Here is a 20,147-nt window from a genome sequence, read left to right on the forward strand (position 1 = left end):
AGGAAGAAACTGCTTCAAAGAAGCCGGGGTGGCTTTTCCTGTCGCCGCAGCTCCTCCAAAGCGCCCGGTCACCCCCACCCCACCCGCCCGCGCTCGGTTCAATTCAGTGCCCCGTTCTGCCTGCCTGCCTGCGTTCGTTAATGGTTGATTCGGAACAGCTTCGGCTGAGTAAAACAGGCGAATAGTTATTATTCTCAGCCGAAGCTGCTCCCAAACAACCAGAAACTAAGGCAGGCAGGCAGAACGGAGCACTGGGTTGAACCGCGCGCGGGCGGGCGGGGTGGGGGTGAAACGGGCTCTTCGGAGGAGCTGCGGCGACAGGAAAAGCCACCACCCCGGCTTCTTTGAAGCAGTTTCTTCCTGGGCTGGTGGAGCAGCGAGAGAGCGACTGAGAGAGGAACGAGGCGGGAGGAAACCAAGCCTCCCCCCAGTCCTTGAAAAAGTGTTTCTGCTTGAAACCGGTCCCTGGTACAAAAAAGGTTGGGGACCACTGATGTAAAGGATTAATTTAATGTGAAATATACTGTATTAATTCAGTAAAAACTAACTACATTGTTTTGCATCTTGCTGTGAAACAAAATGTTTATGTTTACATTCTTAATGTATTTGGATAAATAGAATATAAATTAGCTGCTAAGTAAAAGTTTTGCTTGAAATGCATCAGGTTTCAATGGCTCATTTAAATAAACTACTTGTTTAACAACCAAGATATCAAACAGATTTCAGACTGCTAAATAAAAGAGGGAATAAAACCATTTAAGCCTTCCTTAAGCACCAAGAACAAATTCTATAGTCTGTTGCACTTCCCATGTCTTTTCACTTTTGAATCCCATCTTTTGCAGTCCAGAATAAATCTGGTTTATAACAACAATTTGGGAGAAATGATCTATGAATAATTCTGGAGAATCCAAAATAGGCTACACTTGGACTGAAAGGCTGGCATAACACAGCTCCTGTCCTCATGATACCCGTCCTTACAAACTAAGAAGTTGCTGTTTTTCTTTAAAGTAGCAATTCATGTAGTATGTTGTGTGACCCACTTCAGCTGAAAAACATGAAACTTCTGACAAAAGTATGTTGAGTCAAACATGTAGAGAGATGCCAGTTTGAACATCTAATAGCATCATTGGTAATGGAACAGTTGCACAGGGAACAGTAGCTTCCTAACAGTAGCTTCCTAAATTTGTAATGTAATTAATTGTGTTTTTTAACTTTTAAAATTTATTCAGTATGAAAATTTGCTTTGCCTATCCTCATATTGAATATTTTCCTTTATTTCTTTTTTCACAAGCATTCTTTCTTACTAACAAACAATGGTATGCATCTTTCCTTAGAAACCCTTTTTTTAAAGGAACAGCTGCCATTCTCAGTGGATTATGTGTTCTTCTGTCCTTGAATGGCAATCATGAGAAATCAAGATGCTGAAATTTATTGAAGATCTGATGAGATGAAAAGAACATCGATAGTCTAGTCCAAATCACTTAATGATATGAATTAGAACCATATGTTGGCTAGACTGAGGGTTAGAAAGAATTACCTGAGAATTGTTAATAAATCTTTTTATGACAAAGTTTATTTCATGCCCTTTGACTCCAGTGTGATGCAGCTCACTGAGGATTTAACAAGTCAGATAATTTGTTGGAGTAGAGAATGTGAGTAGGAGGGAATTTAATGAGAAAAGGAGAGAATGAGGTGAAAAATAAGAGAATGTTGGTGTTTGGAAGTCAGGTTCTTTTAGACAAATTACACAGAGATTATTGCCAGCCGGTGGGGGGTGCATGAAGGAGAAGAAAGAAAGGACACATCCAACTTGTGTTGTCAGGGATATTCTGTTCCGCATACTGAGAGACCCATCTTTGCTGAGCCATCTCTACTTCCTTTCTTTGTTCCTCAGTGCAAAGGGGAGTTGAAAGCCATATGTGAAGAGTGGGAGTTACATGAGTGTTCAGCTGTGTAGATAGCAATATGAGGCGGAACAAGGCAAATGACAGATTGACATGAAAAATAAAAGGCAAATATACAAGAGAACTTGGGCAATTGACCATATATGACTCTAGGCAGAAAGCTTCCTCCCATGAGTCCTTGACTGCAAGAACTGAAGGAACAAGTTGAGTTCCTGTTCATAAAAAAATACCGTAAATACAGATGAGTTTTCCTAGTTCCATTCATTAAATTTGGGGGATTACATTGTGAAAACTAAAGCAGCAGCGCCTATATTTGAGAATTTATAATTAGGATCTTACTATATAAATGCCTCAACTGTAATTAATGAGGGTTATTTAAAATTAATATTGTGATGTTGTACTAGGAATGTAGCATCCCATTTTAAGTCCATACTCAGCTACATAAACTCACTAGATATAGGTATGTTGTACTAGGAATGTAGCATCCCATTTTAAGTCCATACTCAGCTACATAAACTCACTAGATATAGGTATCATTGACTAGGTAACTTTCTCCTGGATACCCTGCCTCACAGGGTTATTTTTGGAAGGGAATTGGGAAGGCGAGTTTTTGAGACATTGAAATAAATCCTGTCATGTTTACTCAGCAGTCCGATTAAATTAAAGGAAGCCTAAAAGTGCATGCTGTAAAATTAGAGATTCTGGTATATCCAATGGATTTAATCCTAAATAAACATTTGTAGGATAACTGCATTCATCATATTATTAATTCAGAACATATTACATAGTACTGTGTTTAGGCTATTATGGTTTGGCTCACACATATTATTATGGCTTAAGGAATGAGTCACGTTTTCCTACTCTAAAAACAAATCACATTTTAAACACAATATGTTAAATCTGTGATATTCGTTTCTAAGTAAACTTTTTTGCATTGGATTGTCATAACATGCATGAATAACCTCTTGAAATAGTTTCATATTATATATCCTCAGGCTTCAAGTCAAATCTCTTTTGATTATAAAAATCTGTAGAATATATTGGACAACTCCAGACTTGTGAGAAGTGAGTCGTCACCATTCCTTCATAAGGTCACTATCTAAAATTTCTTGCTTTCTCTACTATAAATCATATGTGCATGTTTGGACATGGCCCAGACATCCTCTCTCTTGCATTAATATATTGTGTACAATTTCCCATTTGTACATTTAGTACAAATTGAAGGACTCTAGTAAATTAATAAATGAATGGGCTTTAGTTAATAAATCTGTATCCTCAGAATTATTGTTACAAAACAAGGGTAATTGCAACATCCCTGTCATCAAGCATGATGCCATATGATCCCACCACTTAGCAAAAGGAGTTCCAACATTTCCAGTTTCATTGTTAATTGAATCCAAGCTGTTGTTAAGTGAGGAGGTCATGTAGTTACCATTAGAGGCTTCCCCACTGACTTGGTTTGTCAAAAACTGTCAAAGCTCACAAATGGAGATCACATGACCTCAGGAACACTGCAACAGCTGGAACTCTTGAGGAGTGCTTATTAAGTGTCACTCATCCAGCACCATCACAAGTTCAAGTGGCCACTGAATGGTCCACCTGTAACTTTAGCTTCATCTCAAACTGGGGATGAGAGACACCAAAGGCAGAGATTATAACAACTTAGCCTCAGTCAGTGAATGAACAAAGTATGATTTTATGGCTTAGCCATAAAAAATTGGTGTTGGAGAAGACACATGAAACCACCATGGGCACTCAAGAAAATAAAAGCAATGGGTCAAGGAACAATCCAATCCAAAATCCTCCTGCCAGGCTCAAATTATTCACAATTATGCAAAAGACAAAAGAAGAGAAAGACCAGCAAGCCAGGTGGATGGACTGTTACGAAACTATGGGTGCACCATAGCAACACCTGAAAGTAGGGCCCTCTTAACAGCATTATGGGCCCCGGACAAAGCAGTGTCCTACAACTACTCACAGGAATAAAGATGTAAATGGTTGATAAAATAAACATATATTTCGCATGGTAGTATTAATATAAAAATGTGATCAATATGTTGCTGTATTTGCATTATACAAGGTGCATTGAAGTATTAAGATACACAGATTAGTAAGCTTATATCAGGCCCATGCGTTAAGACAGCCCTGCCTGAAAGAACATGGATAGAATATCTATCTTACGTGATCACTGGGAATGCTAAACGAAACAAGCTGCCTTTAAGCGGGCATCGGGCTAACTAAAGGCCAGTTCCCGTCTGAGGCGAGCAAGAAGTAGTTTGGTGCGCCTGCGCGCGCTATCCGCTCGAGAGATCGGCTTTTGTGAGAGAAACGCGGCATTCCATCCGCCTGTTTACTTTTTCCCGCCCGTTTCTCTCCTCCCCCCCCCGCTTCTCTTCCTCCTTCCCCACCACGTGACGGGGACCTCTGACGCCGCGTTGCGAGGTTCCCTGCGGCAGGGGGTGGGGAGGAGGGGTGGGGAGGAGGGATGGGGGCGGAGCTTCCATCCTGAGCCGCCGCTGGAGAAAAGGAGGAACGGGCGAGGGGCGGAGCGAGAGAAGGAAGCCGCGGCTGCTAGTCCGCAAAACGCCGCGTCGGAGCCGGGAGTGTGGATCTACACCAGTCCGGGGCTCCGATTTCCGGTGAGAAGGGGCTCTTTCGAATGAGGAGGGGCCCGCGGTCGCTTCCCAGTACGGCGAGGCTTCCGTAGTGCCCCCGGTCGCTTAATTGCGGGGGATGGAAGGACCATCGGACGGACTTCCTCGTAGTCTGGCTCTTTCGCCCCACCTTTTACACAGGGTCGCGCCGTTTCCCTCTTGGGGGTGGGTAATAATGCGGGATAACGCGCCCCCCTTCCCAGTTATTTTTGGGGTGGGGGTGGGCAAAGGGCTGTTCCAAGGGTGAGGATGGAGCGCGAGAGAGGTGGGGCTCCCGGACAAATCCGGACGGCGATTAGGTAGCGAGAGAGAGAGAGAGAACGCTTAATGCACACTTCTTTCCAGTGCGCTGAACCTTATTTTTGTGTATGTGTCTATGTGTCCCAAAGTTTGGGAATTACGACGGGCAAGGTGGAAGGATTGCAAATTTGCCGTGTTGCTCGCACAAGTGTCTTTGTGCCAAGTGGAAATGGTGTCTTCTAGTTGTGTTGAGCTACCCATTGTATAATCCCCAGCCACCGGCGTCTTGAACCTGGAGGGTAGGTTTGGAGAAGGCTCTGAGCAATGGTCGGTCTGTGTGTGGGGGGGCGCGTTTCAGACCGTGTGGGTGCGGGGGTTTCACACTTTTCTCTGCAGCACTGATTGGGTTTAGCATGAAATAGTTTTAGCATCAAACTTATTTCGGGGGTGGCGGGGTGGGAATAGGTGCACAGCATGATGTCTATTGCTTTTGATGGGTAATTTTTAGGAAGCCTTTTTTGATCTTGTGTTTTATTTTTATGAGGAATGATCTAACTCAATCTACTTACCTACACATGCACAAACACGCACATATGCATCAACACACACAGACACACACAGACACACAGACAGAGTGTGCTCTCTGCTAATGGCACGTGTTCCAGAGAGCAGAAAAGTGCCATAGTTTCACTTCCTTCCCACTTGGGCCCAGGCATAATTCTGCCTTCTCTTTCTGTAGGCAATACAACCTGTTTCCGGAAATATGTAGAAACCCTGGTGATAACAGCCTTCATAGGGAGATTGTTTGTCCTGACAGCCAGTGTTGGTTTGTGCCGGAAGTGTTCACGCTTATATTGTTTCTGCACGGAATGGATGCCTTTCTTCTGCTTTTCCTCTTGAGAAACTTTCTGTATAGAGAAAGATTCCAAAATGGAGAAATCTTCTTTTATGCTTGTTGAAAAGCATCATTTAGATAGGAAGTTGTTGATTTGTCTTTAAAGGCAGGTTACTGCATAGAACATACTGCTTAAAAGCTTCGGGATAGTTGTTAATATGCTATTTAAGAATTCCAGTATTGATGATTAAAAACACAATCTCATCCAGGATAAAGTAAGAAGCTTTGTATAATTTTACTTAATAAAATATATTGCAAAATATGTATGTGGGGGACATAATAGTCATTTGTTTTTAATGAAAGGTTTCTATCTTGTCTAACTGACTGTTTATAAGAAACTTTAAACTTTCTTTTATTTGCTTTAAACGCAGTATATTAGCCATATATTTTTGCTAGATAATCTGAAAGAGAGACAAACAGATAAAAGATCTATATGCTTGTGAATTTATTTACCATTTAAAAATCTTGAGTATCCTAAGATGCCAAATCTAAATTGGTGATCATCTTCCAAGTTAAGGATGATTCTATTTTGGAAGAAAAGCCAAATTGCTGGAGAAAAAGAATTATACCATTTTTTCTAACTGGTTTTGAAAGTCCGTGCTTTCCATCTGTGATTGTTTTATCTTTATGCTCATTTTAAAACTATTTCGTATGAAATTGAGTACAAATGAGTCATGCCAGCTGTCAAGTAAAATTCTTATGAAATTTTAGTGTGTAAAATCAATTTCTTTCTAAAAATGTGAAAAGAATGTTATGAAAATCATGGACTTGGCATTCCATAGTATGTTTGCTTTTCTGTCATGGTGACTAGAAATGCTGCTATCTTTTCTCCAGACTTCTATGTGCTTGATAATTGTCAGAATTTTTTTATCTGAAATGTGGAAAATAGTGCCAGCCTTTTGTCTACATTGTTCTGCTGACTTGCTTGAAATGAGGCTATAGAAATGCAGAAAAATCTGCACAAGTAAAGTAGTTATGCCGGTGGGGGTGTATTTTTGTTCTCATACAATACGTACCCAGAAATCATGGGTTTAATGGAAATGTTTCTCAGATGCTGACAAGTCACAACATAAGAGAAAATGCCTATTTTGTAAGGGCCAGTTCATTTGTAAGGGCCAGTTCACTTCATCTGGCCTTCAGCTGGTAGGATTTTATAACAAATGAAAATCAAAATGTCTTCTAAATCCAGCTTCAATGACTAACTTTGTTTGTCTGACAACATCATTAATGTGTTCATTACAGCTGTAGAGGATAATGCTTGTCAGCACAATAGTCTGCAGTTGAAGAAGCATATTACTGTGTTGCCATTGTGTGTATATATGTATGTGTATAAAGTAAAGGCCAAATTTTTCTCAGTAGAGGCAGGAGCATTCAGGGCAATGACGTCTAAATTCAGATTATTCCTAGGAACAAAATCAGAGCTCACTGTCAGGAAGAGTACTGTGCTAAGAATAGCTAAGATCCTGCACAGAACCGTCCGAGGCCTTTGATAGAGGACCTAAAATTGAGGAAGATACAGATCACCTGTAGAATAATGAGAAGGTAACACACACACACACACAGAGTAAGCATAAATGTAGAGATTTTAAATTTTATTTCTTTAAACCTTGTAAGGTTGATAATTTCTTTAGTTAGCTTAATGTTATCAATATCACAAAGCAGCCAAATGCAATGGAGCTAAATATGTCATGCTTTTATAATTTTCTTTAATTTTTTTTTGAAAAGTGTACTGTTTCCTGAAATGTATTGTTTTGAAAATTAAAGGGGTAGTGTGACTTTTATGTTGCTTTTAGACATTGTATTTCAGACTCTTCACTGACCTGCATTAGTTTAATACCGATAGTCCTCGGCTTACGACCACAATTGAGCCCAAAATTTATGTTGCTAAGTGAGAACTTTGTTAAGTGAGTTTTGCCCCATTTTATGAATTTTGTTGTCAAGTGAATGTTTTGTTTGTTCAGTGAATCACTGCAGTTGTTAAATTAGTAACACAGTTGTTAAGTGAATCAGGGTTCCCCATTGACTTTGTTCGTCAGAAGGTCACAAAAGGTGATCACATGACCCCAGGAACAGTGCAAATATGAGTCAGTTGCCAAGTGTCTGAATGTAAATCACATAACCATGAGGATCCTGAATGGTCATAAATGTGAAAAATGGTACCACTTATTTCAGTGTTGTAACTTTGAAAGGTCACTAAATGAGCTGTTGTAAATCGAGGATTACCTGTACAGTATGGATTTTAAAATCACCTTTTTCAGTGACTGATACTTTACATCTATTTGATAAATGGGACATGTTGCTTATACTTATTGAATTTAAAATAACAGAGTATTAATTTTTGCAGCATAGTTCCATTTAATTCCATTTACACACACAAATAAGCTATTATGTGCTTGTTTGTCTTTACCTGAAAATATTATATGAACTTGGTTATTATTTTAAACCATGGTTTATGTTTTAATGTAACAAATAATGATACAAGCAGCTATAAGTACATTAGTTAGATCTTGAAGCTAGGAATGAAACTGTAGAGCCTAGGTGGGCTATTTTCATCCATGAAAGAAATTGGAAAAGGAAAGAATGATAGTGCAGGAGAATCTGTGGCTTTGAAATTGCTGAAGAAGAAATTTGATTTTGGATTCATATCTACATAACCTATATGAAGGATGGTAAGGGATAGATTCCTTCTTACCAAAATTGTGGGATGTGATTAACCAAAACATGTTGAATTTAATCAGGAAGGACTTAAATTGAATCATGTGAGAAATGAAGGCAAAATCTCAGAACTAATGAAGAATAGTAAAATACAGGAATAGCTGGGAAAATAATTAAACTGAGGCTTTTTAAAAATCAGTAATAAACCATAAACAACATTCCTGTAAAGGTCATAGTCTTCATTATCTGAGGGATTATTTAATAAGTGTGACTGAGATCTGATGGAATGACTCCCATAATTGGAATAAAGCAACAGAAGGCTACAACTTATTCAAAAGCAGCAGAAGCAACAGTAAGGAAGAGTTGTACTGTATGCTAAAAATATCTATCTCTGCATGAAATCAAAGGGAATGAACTTGGTGGCATTGATGATTAAATCTGAGTTAATATAAGTAGAAAAGGAAAAGTGCCAATGTTTGAATCCCATGGCCAGCTAGATTATATCCTGGGCTTTCTGATGGCTTGGCTAAATCTTTTTAAGTAATCTTTGGGAAATTCTAGAAAATGGGCAAAACAGAAAACTGGCTTGGGTAAATTGATCCTGCCTTCCAAAAGGTGAAAAAGGAAGATTCCAGGAACTGTAGACCAATGAGTCTTCTACTGATTCCTGAGAAAATTCTAGAGCAGATCATAAGGTTGAGCTTTAAATGCCTTCCAAGCACAGTGCTTGATTGGAAAAAAGTCAGCATGGGTTTGTTAAGAACAAATTTTAAGAGATTTATGTTATTTTACTTTTGCTTGGATAGTTTGATTAGGTAAATGAATGTATAGTTATCGAATAGAGGAATGTTTCTTTCATTGTAACCAAATTATTTCTCTTCCCCACACGTCTTGGTTCCTATATTAATTACTTTCTGGCAATGAATTTTCTTCTGTGTTTTTACTATCTGAATGATTGAATTCAATTTATGCTGATTTTCATTTTGTTAATTCCTCTGTTGTATTATTTGTTTTTAATTTATTATTAATCACCCTCTTTATTTTTCTTTTAAAGGTAATATAAAAGAAATACATATAAATGGTTTAAAGCAGATTATGCAATAACCCTGAGACGTTTCTTAATCTGGTCAGTGTCCAAATAGACTGTGTAGGTATAGATAAATTAATAAAATCTGGAAATTCAGAAGATTGAAATGGCAGATCCTGATCCATTAATTCCCACAAAATACTGCATTTCATAACATTTCATAACTTTTATCTTCACCACCTGCTAAAATGCTTTACCTTATTTTGTTTTAATAAGTATATGAGTAGTACAAGCATGATGGATACAAATAGTTTAAATAGTTTAAAGGGATATGTGGCATTTCTTACCATTATATATAAAAAAATAGACAGTGATTCCAGTTCATGATTCATGATACATTAATAGAATAGTTTCAGGAAAATAATAGGTACTACTAAATTCCAATTTAAAGAGATGGTTAGCATAAGATGAAAATCAATATAGTTGTTCTTTCATTCCTCCTAAGATATAGTATTATCTCAACTAAATAATTTGCTAGATAAGTAAGAGATTGTCTTGAACTAAAAAACAGAATTTATTGCAGAATTTATAATAAGTAATTTAAAGAACATAAGGATATTATGCACTGTATTCTTCTATACCCATTTTTTTAAAAACTAGAACAATTAGGAAACTTAAAATACTTTTTACATTTAAATTTAGAAATGTAACTATATTTTTCTTAAAACTACCATTCTTTAAATATTTTAAAATCAATACTTTTCAGTTATTTCCACCACTTTTTTTGTTAAAATTTAAATAGTGTAAGGAAAGTATTGTGTATTCATATTATACCATAATCATTTTAAGTAAAGATAATCTCCACAAAAATATTAATTATTATTAAAATTATACCAGTTATAATTTTTCCCTAATGCGCGTATGCTGTATTCTGGACTTTTAGAGAAAAATTCAGATATAAATAACATGCGAAGTAATAAAACATTTTAGTTCTGTTTCTTAAATGTAAGGTGTACATGCTGAAACAAGTCTCCATAGGTTTATGCCTGTAGAATTTTTTCTGGAAAAAGTTTTTTTTGTTGTTTTTTTTGCCAAGGAAACCTATATTTTCCAACAGATTTATCTGAAAGATTTGGTAAGCTAATTCCTCCCAAATATAAAATTTGTGAGAGGATCCTTCTAATATATAAATAATCTGCAGATCACATTTATTATATGATCATATGGTAATATGTTTGCATTTTTTTGTAGGTCTTCTAAGAATCAGGAGGAAGAAACACCATGTGGCTTAATCTTTCGCTTGGAAACATAGAGTTTTAAAAGATGGCTGACAAGGCTGGAAAAAATATTTCAGGCCCACTGTTTATTGAAGTTGAATATGATTATGAATATGAAGCAAAAGACAAAAGGATTGTGATAAAACAAGGGGAGAAATACATCTTAGTAAAAAAGACTAATGATGACTGGTGGCAAGTCAAAAAGGATGAAAATTCCAAACCCTTCTATGTGCCAGCACAATATGTTAAAGAAATAACCCGTAAAGCACTAATGCCACCTATTAGGCCATTAGTTGGACTGCCAAACAACTCTCTAAAACTTGCACATGGCTTACAGAGGTCAACAGAAAATGTGAATAAATCTCCAGAGCATTCAACTTCAGGGAAATTGTATCTAGTTCAAGCTCAGGATGCCAACCAGAATCTTGGATCAAACAGTAGCCCAGGTCAGAATACTGGACTTAGCATAGATCTTGCCCTAAACAATGGAAAGTTTAATGATTTACAGTTTGTTAAAGTTTCCAATCAGAACATGAACTTATCTGGGTCTCACTTTCATTGTTCAGAATGTATGGAAACTGAGAAGACCAGCTTCTTGCAAGAACAATCCTGTGATTCTGTAGGTGAAGGATCAGAAAAAATCCACCAAGATTCAGAGTCTGGAGATGATCTCAGTAGCAGCTCCACAGAACAAGTACAGGTAAAATGAAGTGCACTGCAGTAAATCACCTATCCAATAAACCTTTTTTCTTGATAGAAAATATCAAGATAGAACTAAAATGACATGCCAGACTTGCTATATTAGTGGTCTGTAATAGAAGATTTGAATAAATAATATCCATTTGTAATTAAGTAACTTTTTCTTGGTGATATTAAAACTTTGGTGTTGGTTTTATGTGTGCATATATGTATCTCTCTGTGTGTATTCTGTCAATTATGATTTTATAGCATTTAATCTTTTCTACCAAAAGCTGGTGTCAACAGTTGATTGATCCTGGAAAATCTATGTAAAATCAGCTAGGATTTCAGTGGAAGATAACCGGAAGCTGCATAATACCTTTTAGAAAACAATAGCTTCTATGGGTGGGGGTGACTAAAAAGGATGAGATAGTAGTCCTGATAGCATAGTCAAGGCTCTACCCCCTTGTAGATCCAATGGGGAGGCACATATATCCTCTAGTTTGGATATATTGGTGTAGCTAAAGCATTGCAATCAGTTAATTTTAAGGCACGGCAAGATTGGTAATGTTTTAGTACTAATATCTAGAGCAGTGGTCACCAACTGGTGGGCCAGGGACCACTGGTGGTCCATGAGAAAATTTTGGTGGTTCGTAGAGAAATGTCCCCCCCAAAGCAATTAATCCCGGCTGCGCGGGAACACAAGGCTGCACCGCCCACATGGCCCATGGGAACACAAGGCTTGCATCACTTGCATTGTGAACAACACGAGGTAGTGAGGGGAGGGGAGAAAGGGTGGGGGGGAACTTGCCTCGCTCACCCCATGCACCTTGCTTGGTCTCCGGGCTGCTTCTTTCCGCTTCTTTCTTCTTCTGCTTTTGGCTGCATGCAAGGACAGCAGCAAAAGTCTTTCTTTTTCTCCCCCAAACTCCGCCAGAAATGAGACTTTGGGACCCTGCAAGGCCTCCTGCTCCAAGAGGCTGCGCCGGCAAAGACTCATTTCTGGCGGAATTTGGGGGAGAGAAAGAAAGACTTCTGTTCCTGCTGCTTTCTTGCATGAAGCCAAAGTCTCCCCCCCTGAGAACGGAGCTGGAGACAGTATCCTGCGATCCCAAATAAAGAACGATTGATCAGTAGGAAAACGGGGTGGGGGATTTTCCTGCAGACTTTTTGGGGGATTTTCCTAGGGCCTATGGTCTGCGGGATTTAAAATGGTGAATTTGCTGGTCCCTGAGGTCCAAAACGTTGGCGACCCCTGATCTAGAGCAAGCAAAAATATAGCTAAAGAACTTTACATTTAAAGTTTATGGAAGATTAGGAAGTTGTAGATAATCATAGCCCCACAATACACTACATTTAAAAGCCATGTGACAAGCAGCCTGATTAAGCCAGAATTCAAGCAGAACTACTGGCAAGTGCTTATTCTTTCTGAAATAATAGAGGGGTAGAAATTGATTACTTGGAGGACAAGTAATGCCTTCAAATGCTCTTCAAGAGATTCTCTCCTCAATTTGTACAGGTTTCAGTCTGGAAAATTTGACAGTCAAAGGTGGCAAAACATGGACTGGAAGGTCATTTGTAATAAGAAAGGAAGATATAAGAAGAGTTGAATTGCAAATGTTCTTACTTTATTGTATTAGGGCAGTGCAAAAAGGTACTTTGCATTGTGTGCATGTTTTAGGAAAGTGGCTGTACATGCACATGGAGACATCCAGTGTCAGCTTTGGAATCCTCCCCATAAGTCTCACAAAATATATAATTGTCTTAAAACCTTAACTAAGGACAGGCTCCATATTCCTGTCATCAGTTGAGGTTTGGGTATGTTGAAATAAGACAAAGTGGATAATTCTGGGTCCTGTAGAACAGTGATCCCCAACCTTTCTTATGCCGCGGCCCGGTATCCCCAACTTTTTTTATGGCGCGGCCCGGTACCGGCATTAGCTGGGCGCCGCCATCTTTTTGATGAAAAAGTGCTTCCGGTGACCTCACCGGAAGCACTTTTTCATCAAAAAATGGCGGCGCCAGCGCTCGGTGAGCTTTCTACCGGAAAAGCTCACCGGAAGCACTTTTCATCAAAAGATGGCGGCGCCAGCGCTTCCGGTGAGCTTTTCCGGGTAGAAAGCCATTTCTACCAGCGACCCAGTAGGACTTGTTCCACGGACCGGGACCGGTCCGCGGACCAGTGGTTGGGGACCCCTGCTGTAGAAGATAGTGTGCATATTTGTATGATTATATATTATCTCCTTGCAGATAGTTACACGAAGCGTGCAATACCTGTAAGAAGTTATAGTGTCCTTTCGAGTAGTAGCAGAGATCTGATATTAACACAATATTCTACATTGACTAACACCTGAATTATCTTTGTGGTGATTTTCAGCACTTATACATTTTGGATTATGTGGTTCTTGTAGATTTGCAAGATGGGTTCATGATCAGAGATCCTTCTGAATCCAGCATTGATACTAAGCAGTTGTATAACATTTGTGGGGGGGAAAGGCATTTTCTTCAGCTTTTGCTAATAAACCAGATCTACCTTTTGCTTATTGCCAGTGATAATACATTGCTATCCCCAAGTTTTGATTGTGGCAGTATGCATTACGTAGGGCAGGACTTGATAAACTGGAAACTGAACGTTGTTAGTCAATAATTGCATGGTTGCCAGTTAGTTTCTAAATATATTTGTTTCAGCATTGTCACTGTGGTTAGGTCTAAATTACCAGTAAGGCTGCTTGCCTTCTACTTTTAAATACATAATAGAGCATTTTTTTGCAGGTCTCACCATGGGCACATTTATTTTGCAGATTGTTACTGCAGAGGAAGAAGACTAGCTCTTGCTGAAATTTAGGAAAGGACTTAAAAATGATCTCATAATATTTTATGACTTTTGCAGATAATTTTGATGTTGGCAGAATGAGGCTGTAAAAGTCATAAAACGTTATTCGATAATTTTAAAATCTCTTAAATTTCTGCAAGACCACTCTAATCTTTAATTGTTTTAATACATCTTTGATAATGCACAAAGGTATTAATGTTTTTATGATATCTAGTGCAATTTGTTCCTATGTCATCTGGTAGATAAATTCATTCCTATTGACTGTATTTGTGCTTAAAGCTATCACAAATGCTAATTATGTCAAACTGTTGATGCTGACATATGGCTTTGAGGAACTGAGATGGGAACCATCCTTTACCCTATACCAAATGGCAGATGGTAAACCCTTTTCTGTCACAAATAATATTCTTGATAAAATTGATGGATTTGAAAGCAGAGAGATTTAATTACCTACAGTAATTAGTTATCACTGAGTTATTCACTGGATTGTATTCTTTGGACTTTTTGTTTCATTTATGTAATCCAATATTTTAGTTTTCCTGCACTCACTTTACAATATTCCTTTTTTTCTCTCTCTGGATAAATGGAATGTAGGTCTTCAATTTATGACTGTGTTACATTATCTAAAGATAAAATTTGGCTTACAAAAATCTACAAAGACCAAAGCACTATTTGGGAGATGTGTATTAATAACTGTTTTCTGGCTTCTTACAGACAAATCACTCCAATATTTAGTATGTTAAGCCTTGGTAGATAAGTTATGGATAGCTTATTAGCTGCACATAGTCACTGGTTGAGGCAGCAAATGCATGAAAACATTCTTATTGCATATGGTTCAGTGTAGGGGTTGAATTGGCTTAAGGTATTAATGACTTAAAATCTTTAAAAAGTCTGCTTTGTGAGTTCAGCTAGAAATCATGTTAAAAAGAAGTATTTTGAGCAAGCCTCATATACATGTGAGTCAAAATTTATATGGTTGAAATTCTCTTAATTATATGGATTCCTTAAGAAATGCATATTTGCAAAATATTAAATTATATTGTTAATTTATTTTATTGGTTATGATTATGATTTATACTGTATATCATTCCATGAAAACCAAAGTTCTTCACTTTTTGTTATTCAGCATTTGCACTTACCTTTAAAATTGGGCTTTGAATGCAGTTTGTGGTATTTTGGCTAAAGTGTGCCCTAACACAGTGGCCCCAACCTTTTGGGCACCACGGACTGGTTCTGTGAAGAGAGGTTTTTCCACGGACCGGTGGGGTTGTGGTTTCACATGCTACCTGCATCCTGCGGATGGGGATTTGCTTGTTTCTGTGACTCGGTTTCTGATATGCCATAGAGTGGTCCATTAACAGCCCTAATCCTTAGCAGACATTTTTACATGGTAAAGAACGAGTAAGAATGTCTATGGAGATTCTCACACATCTTGTCCCAAAGGTGCTTTTTCAAAACTGGACTTTCTTTGTTTTTCCTTGAAGACGTTTCGCTTCTCCAGAGCTGAAGAAGCTTCTTGGATAAGAAACAAATATCTTCAAGAAAACAAAAAAGAAAGTCCAGTTGCTATTTGGAAAAGCACCTTTGGAGCAATGAGTAAGAACAGTATCTTTTCTATACTTTCTCGGTAAAAAAAATATTATGTGAAATCTGTGATTGATCAGAGTAGGCCTTTCTTCTTATGACAATAGCACACAAAAGGTTTTGACTTCAAATGTACGATGAATAAAGGGTTAATGCCTCTTGCCATGGAAATAAAATAAAAATATCAGCTTCAGTTTATTCATTCAGGTGCATGAAAAAGAAATAGTTAGAAAAACATGAATTATTTGAGTGATTACAGTGGGAGATTGAGATAATTAGTCAAAGATACAAACATTAGGGGTTCTAAATCTGAAACATTTCATTATTTGGTAGTATTAAAAATGGATTTCAGTGAAAAATGGACACAGAAAAAAAGGAAAAAAAGTGAAATAAAAAGTATAGAGTCCAAGAAGGATGACTACAGAAATAGAAAGCATGAGTCCGGTGTGCAAATTATTCAATAATCTATCAACAGAATGTGCTTTACGTAATACTAAGGAAAGAGGATATGAAAACTGCTTAGTACACAGTTGCAGAGTTCCACAGAAATATGTGGTGCTACATGCTGCCAGGAATAATGAAAAATGATGCTTGATGAAATGAAAAAGGATGTGGATGAGAAAAAGTAATTAGTGACTGTTTGCTGGAAATATCAACTGCGTGAGAAGGATAATGTGTTTAGACAGAAATATACTAGTGAAGAATTTAGTTAAAGCACAGAAGGAATAAGATTGAAACAACCTTTTTAATTGAAATCGTTCATCAAAATATATATAGATGTACTCGCTTCTTTAAAAGGCTTTTCAGAACAAAATGTTTTCTTTCAGGTTGTATATGTGTTGGTGATCAAGTAGATGTTTATGATGGTGTCAGAAAAAATTGATAAGAAAAAAAGGACTTTGATTTCAGAATCTCTTTCTGATATGCTTCTCCAGAATAATATTGGAGAATAATAAGTGTAGACATTTGTACTTAGTTTTTCATTCCATTTTTCTACTGTCACAACTATGGACTATTTTTAGGTTTTTACAGCTCTATTCTACAACAACGTGAGGAATATGTTTAATGAAATTAAACTTTCTCATACATCCAAAATTTGAAGAAAAAAAAAAGATTTTAACACTTAAATCCATTTGTGCTTTCCATTTTAGCAAAAGAAGAGTTAAGGTATTTGGACTCTTTTGTTTTCTATTTTTCATCTAGCTCCTCTCTAACAGATACAGTACTAACATAGGTTGATTTCAGAGCAAATTGCATGTTTATTTAATAAAGAAAAAAGCCTCGCAATGCAGCAGCACTTAAATTTTGGAGGCCCCTGGGGTAGCCTATAACAGGGGTCCCCAACCACCGGTCCACGGACCGGTACCGGTCCGCGGAACAACTCCTACCGGGCCGCGGCTTGCTGAAGCGCCGCCATCTTTTTCATGAAAAAGTGCTTCCGGTGAGCTTTTCGGGTAGAAAGCTCACCGGAAGCACGTTTTCATCAAAAAAAGATGGCAGCGCCCAGCTGATGCCGGTACCGGGCTGCGGCGCCCAGCTGATGCCGGTACCAGGCCGCGGCGTCAAAAAGGTTGGGGATCACTGGCCTATAACATACTACTGTTATGTGAGTTGCACTGGCTGCCGATCTGTTTCCGGGTTCAATTCAAGGCGTTAGTCATTACTTTTAAAGCCCTTTACAGCATGGGTCCAACATATCAAGGTGCCCTCTTGCCCCAATGGGATTGGCCTGTCCCACTCAGCTGGTAGAAGAGGCATACTACAGACTAGTGGTGCGATTCAAGCGGTGTAACAACCAGTTCGATGAGCACATGCTTTGCACGCACACGCACCAAACACGTACTCTGTGTGCATGCTCCGCATTTAAAAAAGATAATACTTACCTTCAACTGCAGCCCCTGTAAATCAAACAGCTGAGGCGCAGCAAACTGCTCTGCCACCCGAATCAGCTGTGCTCTAACCAAAGGAAATAAAGCCCAGGAAAGAGCAGGGGTGAGTGGACGGGCCCACATGCTCTTCGGAGTGAACCGGTTTGGAGCCAGCTGATCATCGGAACAAGGGGTTCGCCCAAACCGGTCCACACCAGGAGAATCCCACTCCTGCTACAAACCCATCGGCCAAGGAATTGTAGCTGGTAAGGTCCAAGAGAAGAGCCTTTACTGCCATGGCTCCTGCTCTATCTTGCTGTCCTCCCCTACCCTTCTGGCCTTTAGGAAATGCCTTAAAACTTTGCTATGCCAGTTGACATTGGGTCCTGAAGGAGAAGCTGTGGGCTGGAGATGGCTACTGTAGTAAAAGAGAAGCCGCCTCCACCTTTCCGCTCTAAACCTGTGGGTTTTTTTTGTTTTGTTTTAATCATGTATGAGATTTTATATTTTTTTTAGTTATGTATGATTTATTATGTTGTAAGCCACTCAGTGTTACCTTGAACAGCGAGATGAGCATAAATTTGATAAATAAAATAAAAAATTGGTATTTTACTCACTTTTTTTAAAAGGCCTTAATCTTGAGCATTATTACTATGAACAGAGGCAAATGTGTTGTAGGCATTAGAATGCTGCAGCTGATTCAGAGATGTATCATAAATTTCCTGGGATGAATCACTTCAATGCAGCTGAGAGATCTTATGCATCAGTCTTATGATTTGTGCAAATGAGCCCTGCTAATATGCCTTGTATTTATCAGGATTTTTTGTGGGCAAGTACTCGGCAATTAGGTTTGGTAAGGAATTAATCTTTTCATCTTCTAAATATTGTAAAATATTTAGAATTTCTCATAGTTCATTGCAGGAATCATTTCTCTCTCTCTGTCTCTGTCTCTGTCTCTCTCTCTCTGTGTGTGTGTGTGTCTCTGTCTCTCCGAGGGAAGGAAAGAGAGAGAGAGAGAGAGAGGTGTGTGTGTAATTATATATACATACACACAAACACATACATACACAGTAAACACACAAAGAAATGGATAAAAAAGGTGTGTATCCCTCAGGAAAAGATTCTGGGCAATGTACAATGAAATATTAGAATATAAAACAGTGCATATAAAAGTATAAAAAAGCACCAAAAATTTAAAAGGAGGCTAGAGATTAAAATTAGTTGAAGAGTGAAGGAAGGGCTTTCAGTGGACTAAACAGCCCCACACCTGCATGTTTTCCTGGGCTCCCCACATGAGGCCTCCAAGCCACATGTTAACTCCTTAAGGCCAGGAAGGTATCTTCTGGGGAAAATATATTCCAGAGGATGGGGGCCACAACAGAGAAGGCTCCCTTCCTACATCCTGCCAATCGGAATTCTTTAACTGGCAAGGTCTATAACTTGCCTGACTGTGTGAGAGAGGCTGATGTAATGGGAGGATGTTGGTTTTGTAGGTAGCCTGTAGGTCATAAGTTATGGCTTAGTATTGTTTATGATTAATGAAGATATGATGCTCAGTAAAAAGAAAGGAGAATAACTGAGCCTAGGAAGTTAAAGGTTCCTCGTGGACTCTAATAAAGGCATTTTTTTCACTCTTGACAAGTGTTTATTAGTAAAGAAAAGGGCAAAAAAATATTTTCTCAAACTTCCAGGATTCTAGTAGAATGCTGTAACATAAATGATGCTGGAAGGTGAGAAAATTTTGGATGACCCTGATAGATCATCAGATCTATACAGATAAATCTGTATAGTATTGGGTTTTTAGCTAGCCATAGTATCTCTTGTATGCATTTTTTGTAAACCAATAGAAGAGGGAGGCCGTGGCAAAACAGCTTTTTTTTAAAAAAGACATTTTCTTACTCTTGTTAAGAAGCAGATAGATTTGTGAGTGGATTTGTAGACATTTTTAATACATTTATTAAAATTTATTTTCGCTGTTGACTTTACAGTTGGCCCTTGCCACTTGATCGTGAACATTTAGGATTCATAAAAACTGAAGGGAAGAAGCAGCTGAACATAAAAGAGTGAATTGGAGAAAAACATATAACATTGTATTCATATACTATTTATCGGTGCAACTTAATTATATATCAGTATGGGCAAGTCTACATAAAAATGAGCACTTTGCAGTCCTTGTGATTTTAGTACAACAATTTTAAGCGAATGAGTAAAAACCCTAGTTAGAATGTTCTCAAGCTGTACCTAACAATTCAGTTTATTTTTAATTAGGGAATGCTTGACTTAAAATAAATTTAAGTGATATTTTAAACTGCTTCTCTTAATAATTAATATTTTTAAATTAAGTTTAAGTTCCTCTTTATTTTAGTTGCTAGATATAGATCAACTTTCATTTGTAAGTATTTACTATTTTTGGTAATTGAAATAATTTTCTATATATTCTGTTTCTAAGCAACTTCTTATAGAAATGCAGGTATTCATAGTTAAACAGATTTCCTACTCTTCATTAAAAGTTGATGTACACGTGAAATATAT

General features: G+C 38.0%; 1 protein-coding gene across 5 annotated transcripts in view; it reads left to right on the forward strand.

Annotated features, from left to right (window-relative positions):
* The first annotated feature begins 4,456 nt into the window (after positions 1-4,456).
* Positions 4,457-20,147, forward strand: part of ARHGAP12 (Rho GTPase activating protein 12) — a 48,097-nt gene continuing 32,406 nt past the window's right edge. For 3 of the 5 annotated variants that reach the window (XM_087946547.1, XM_087946552.1, XM_087946549.1), the window contains exons 1-2: positions 4,457-4,543; positions 10,627-11,352. In XM_087946547.1, the coding sequence (XP_087802673.1) occupies positions 10,699-11,352 (654 nt within the window). In that variant the 5' untranslated portion in view covers positions 4,457-4,543; positions 10,627-10,698. The remainder of the gene's footprint in view (positions 4,544-10,626; positions 11,353-20,147) is intronic. The other 2 variants (XM_087946550.1, XM_087946551.1) reach the window with 1 other exon arrangement.

This window comes from Notechis scutatus, chromosome Z (genome assembly GCF_049901735.1).
Source record: "Notechis scutatus isolate UNSWTSFEM ecotype Mainland chromosome Z, rNotScu1.2, whole genome shotgun sequence".
Taxonomy (NCBI): domain Eukaryota; kingdom Metazoa; phylum Chordata; class Lepidosauria; order Squamata; family Elapidae; genus Notechis; species Notechis scutatus.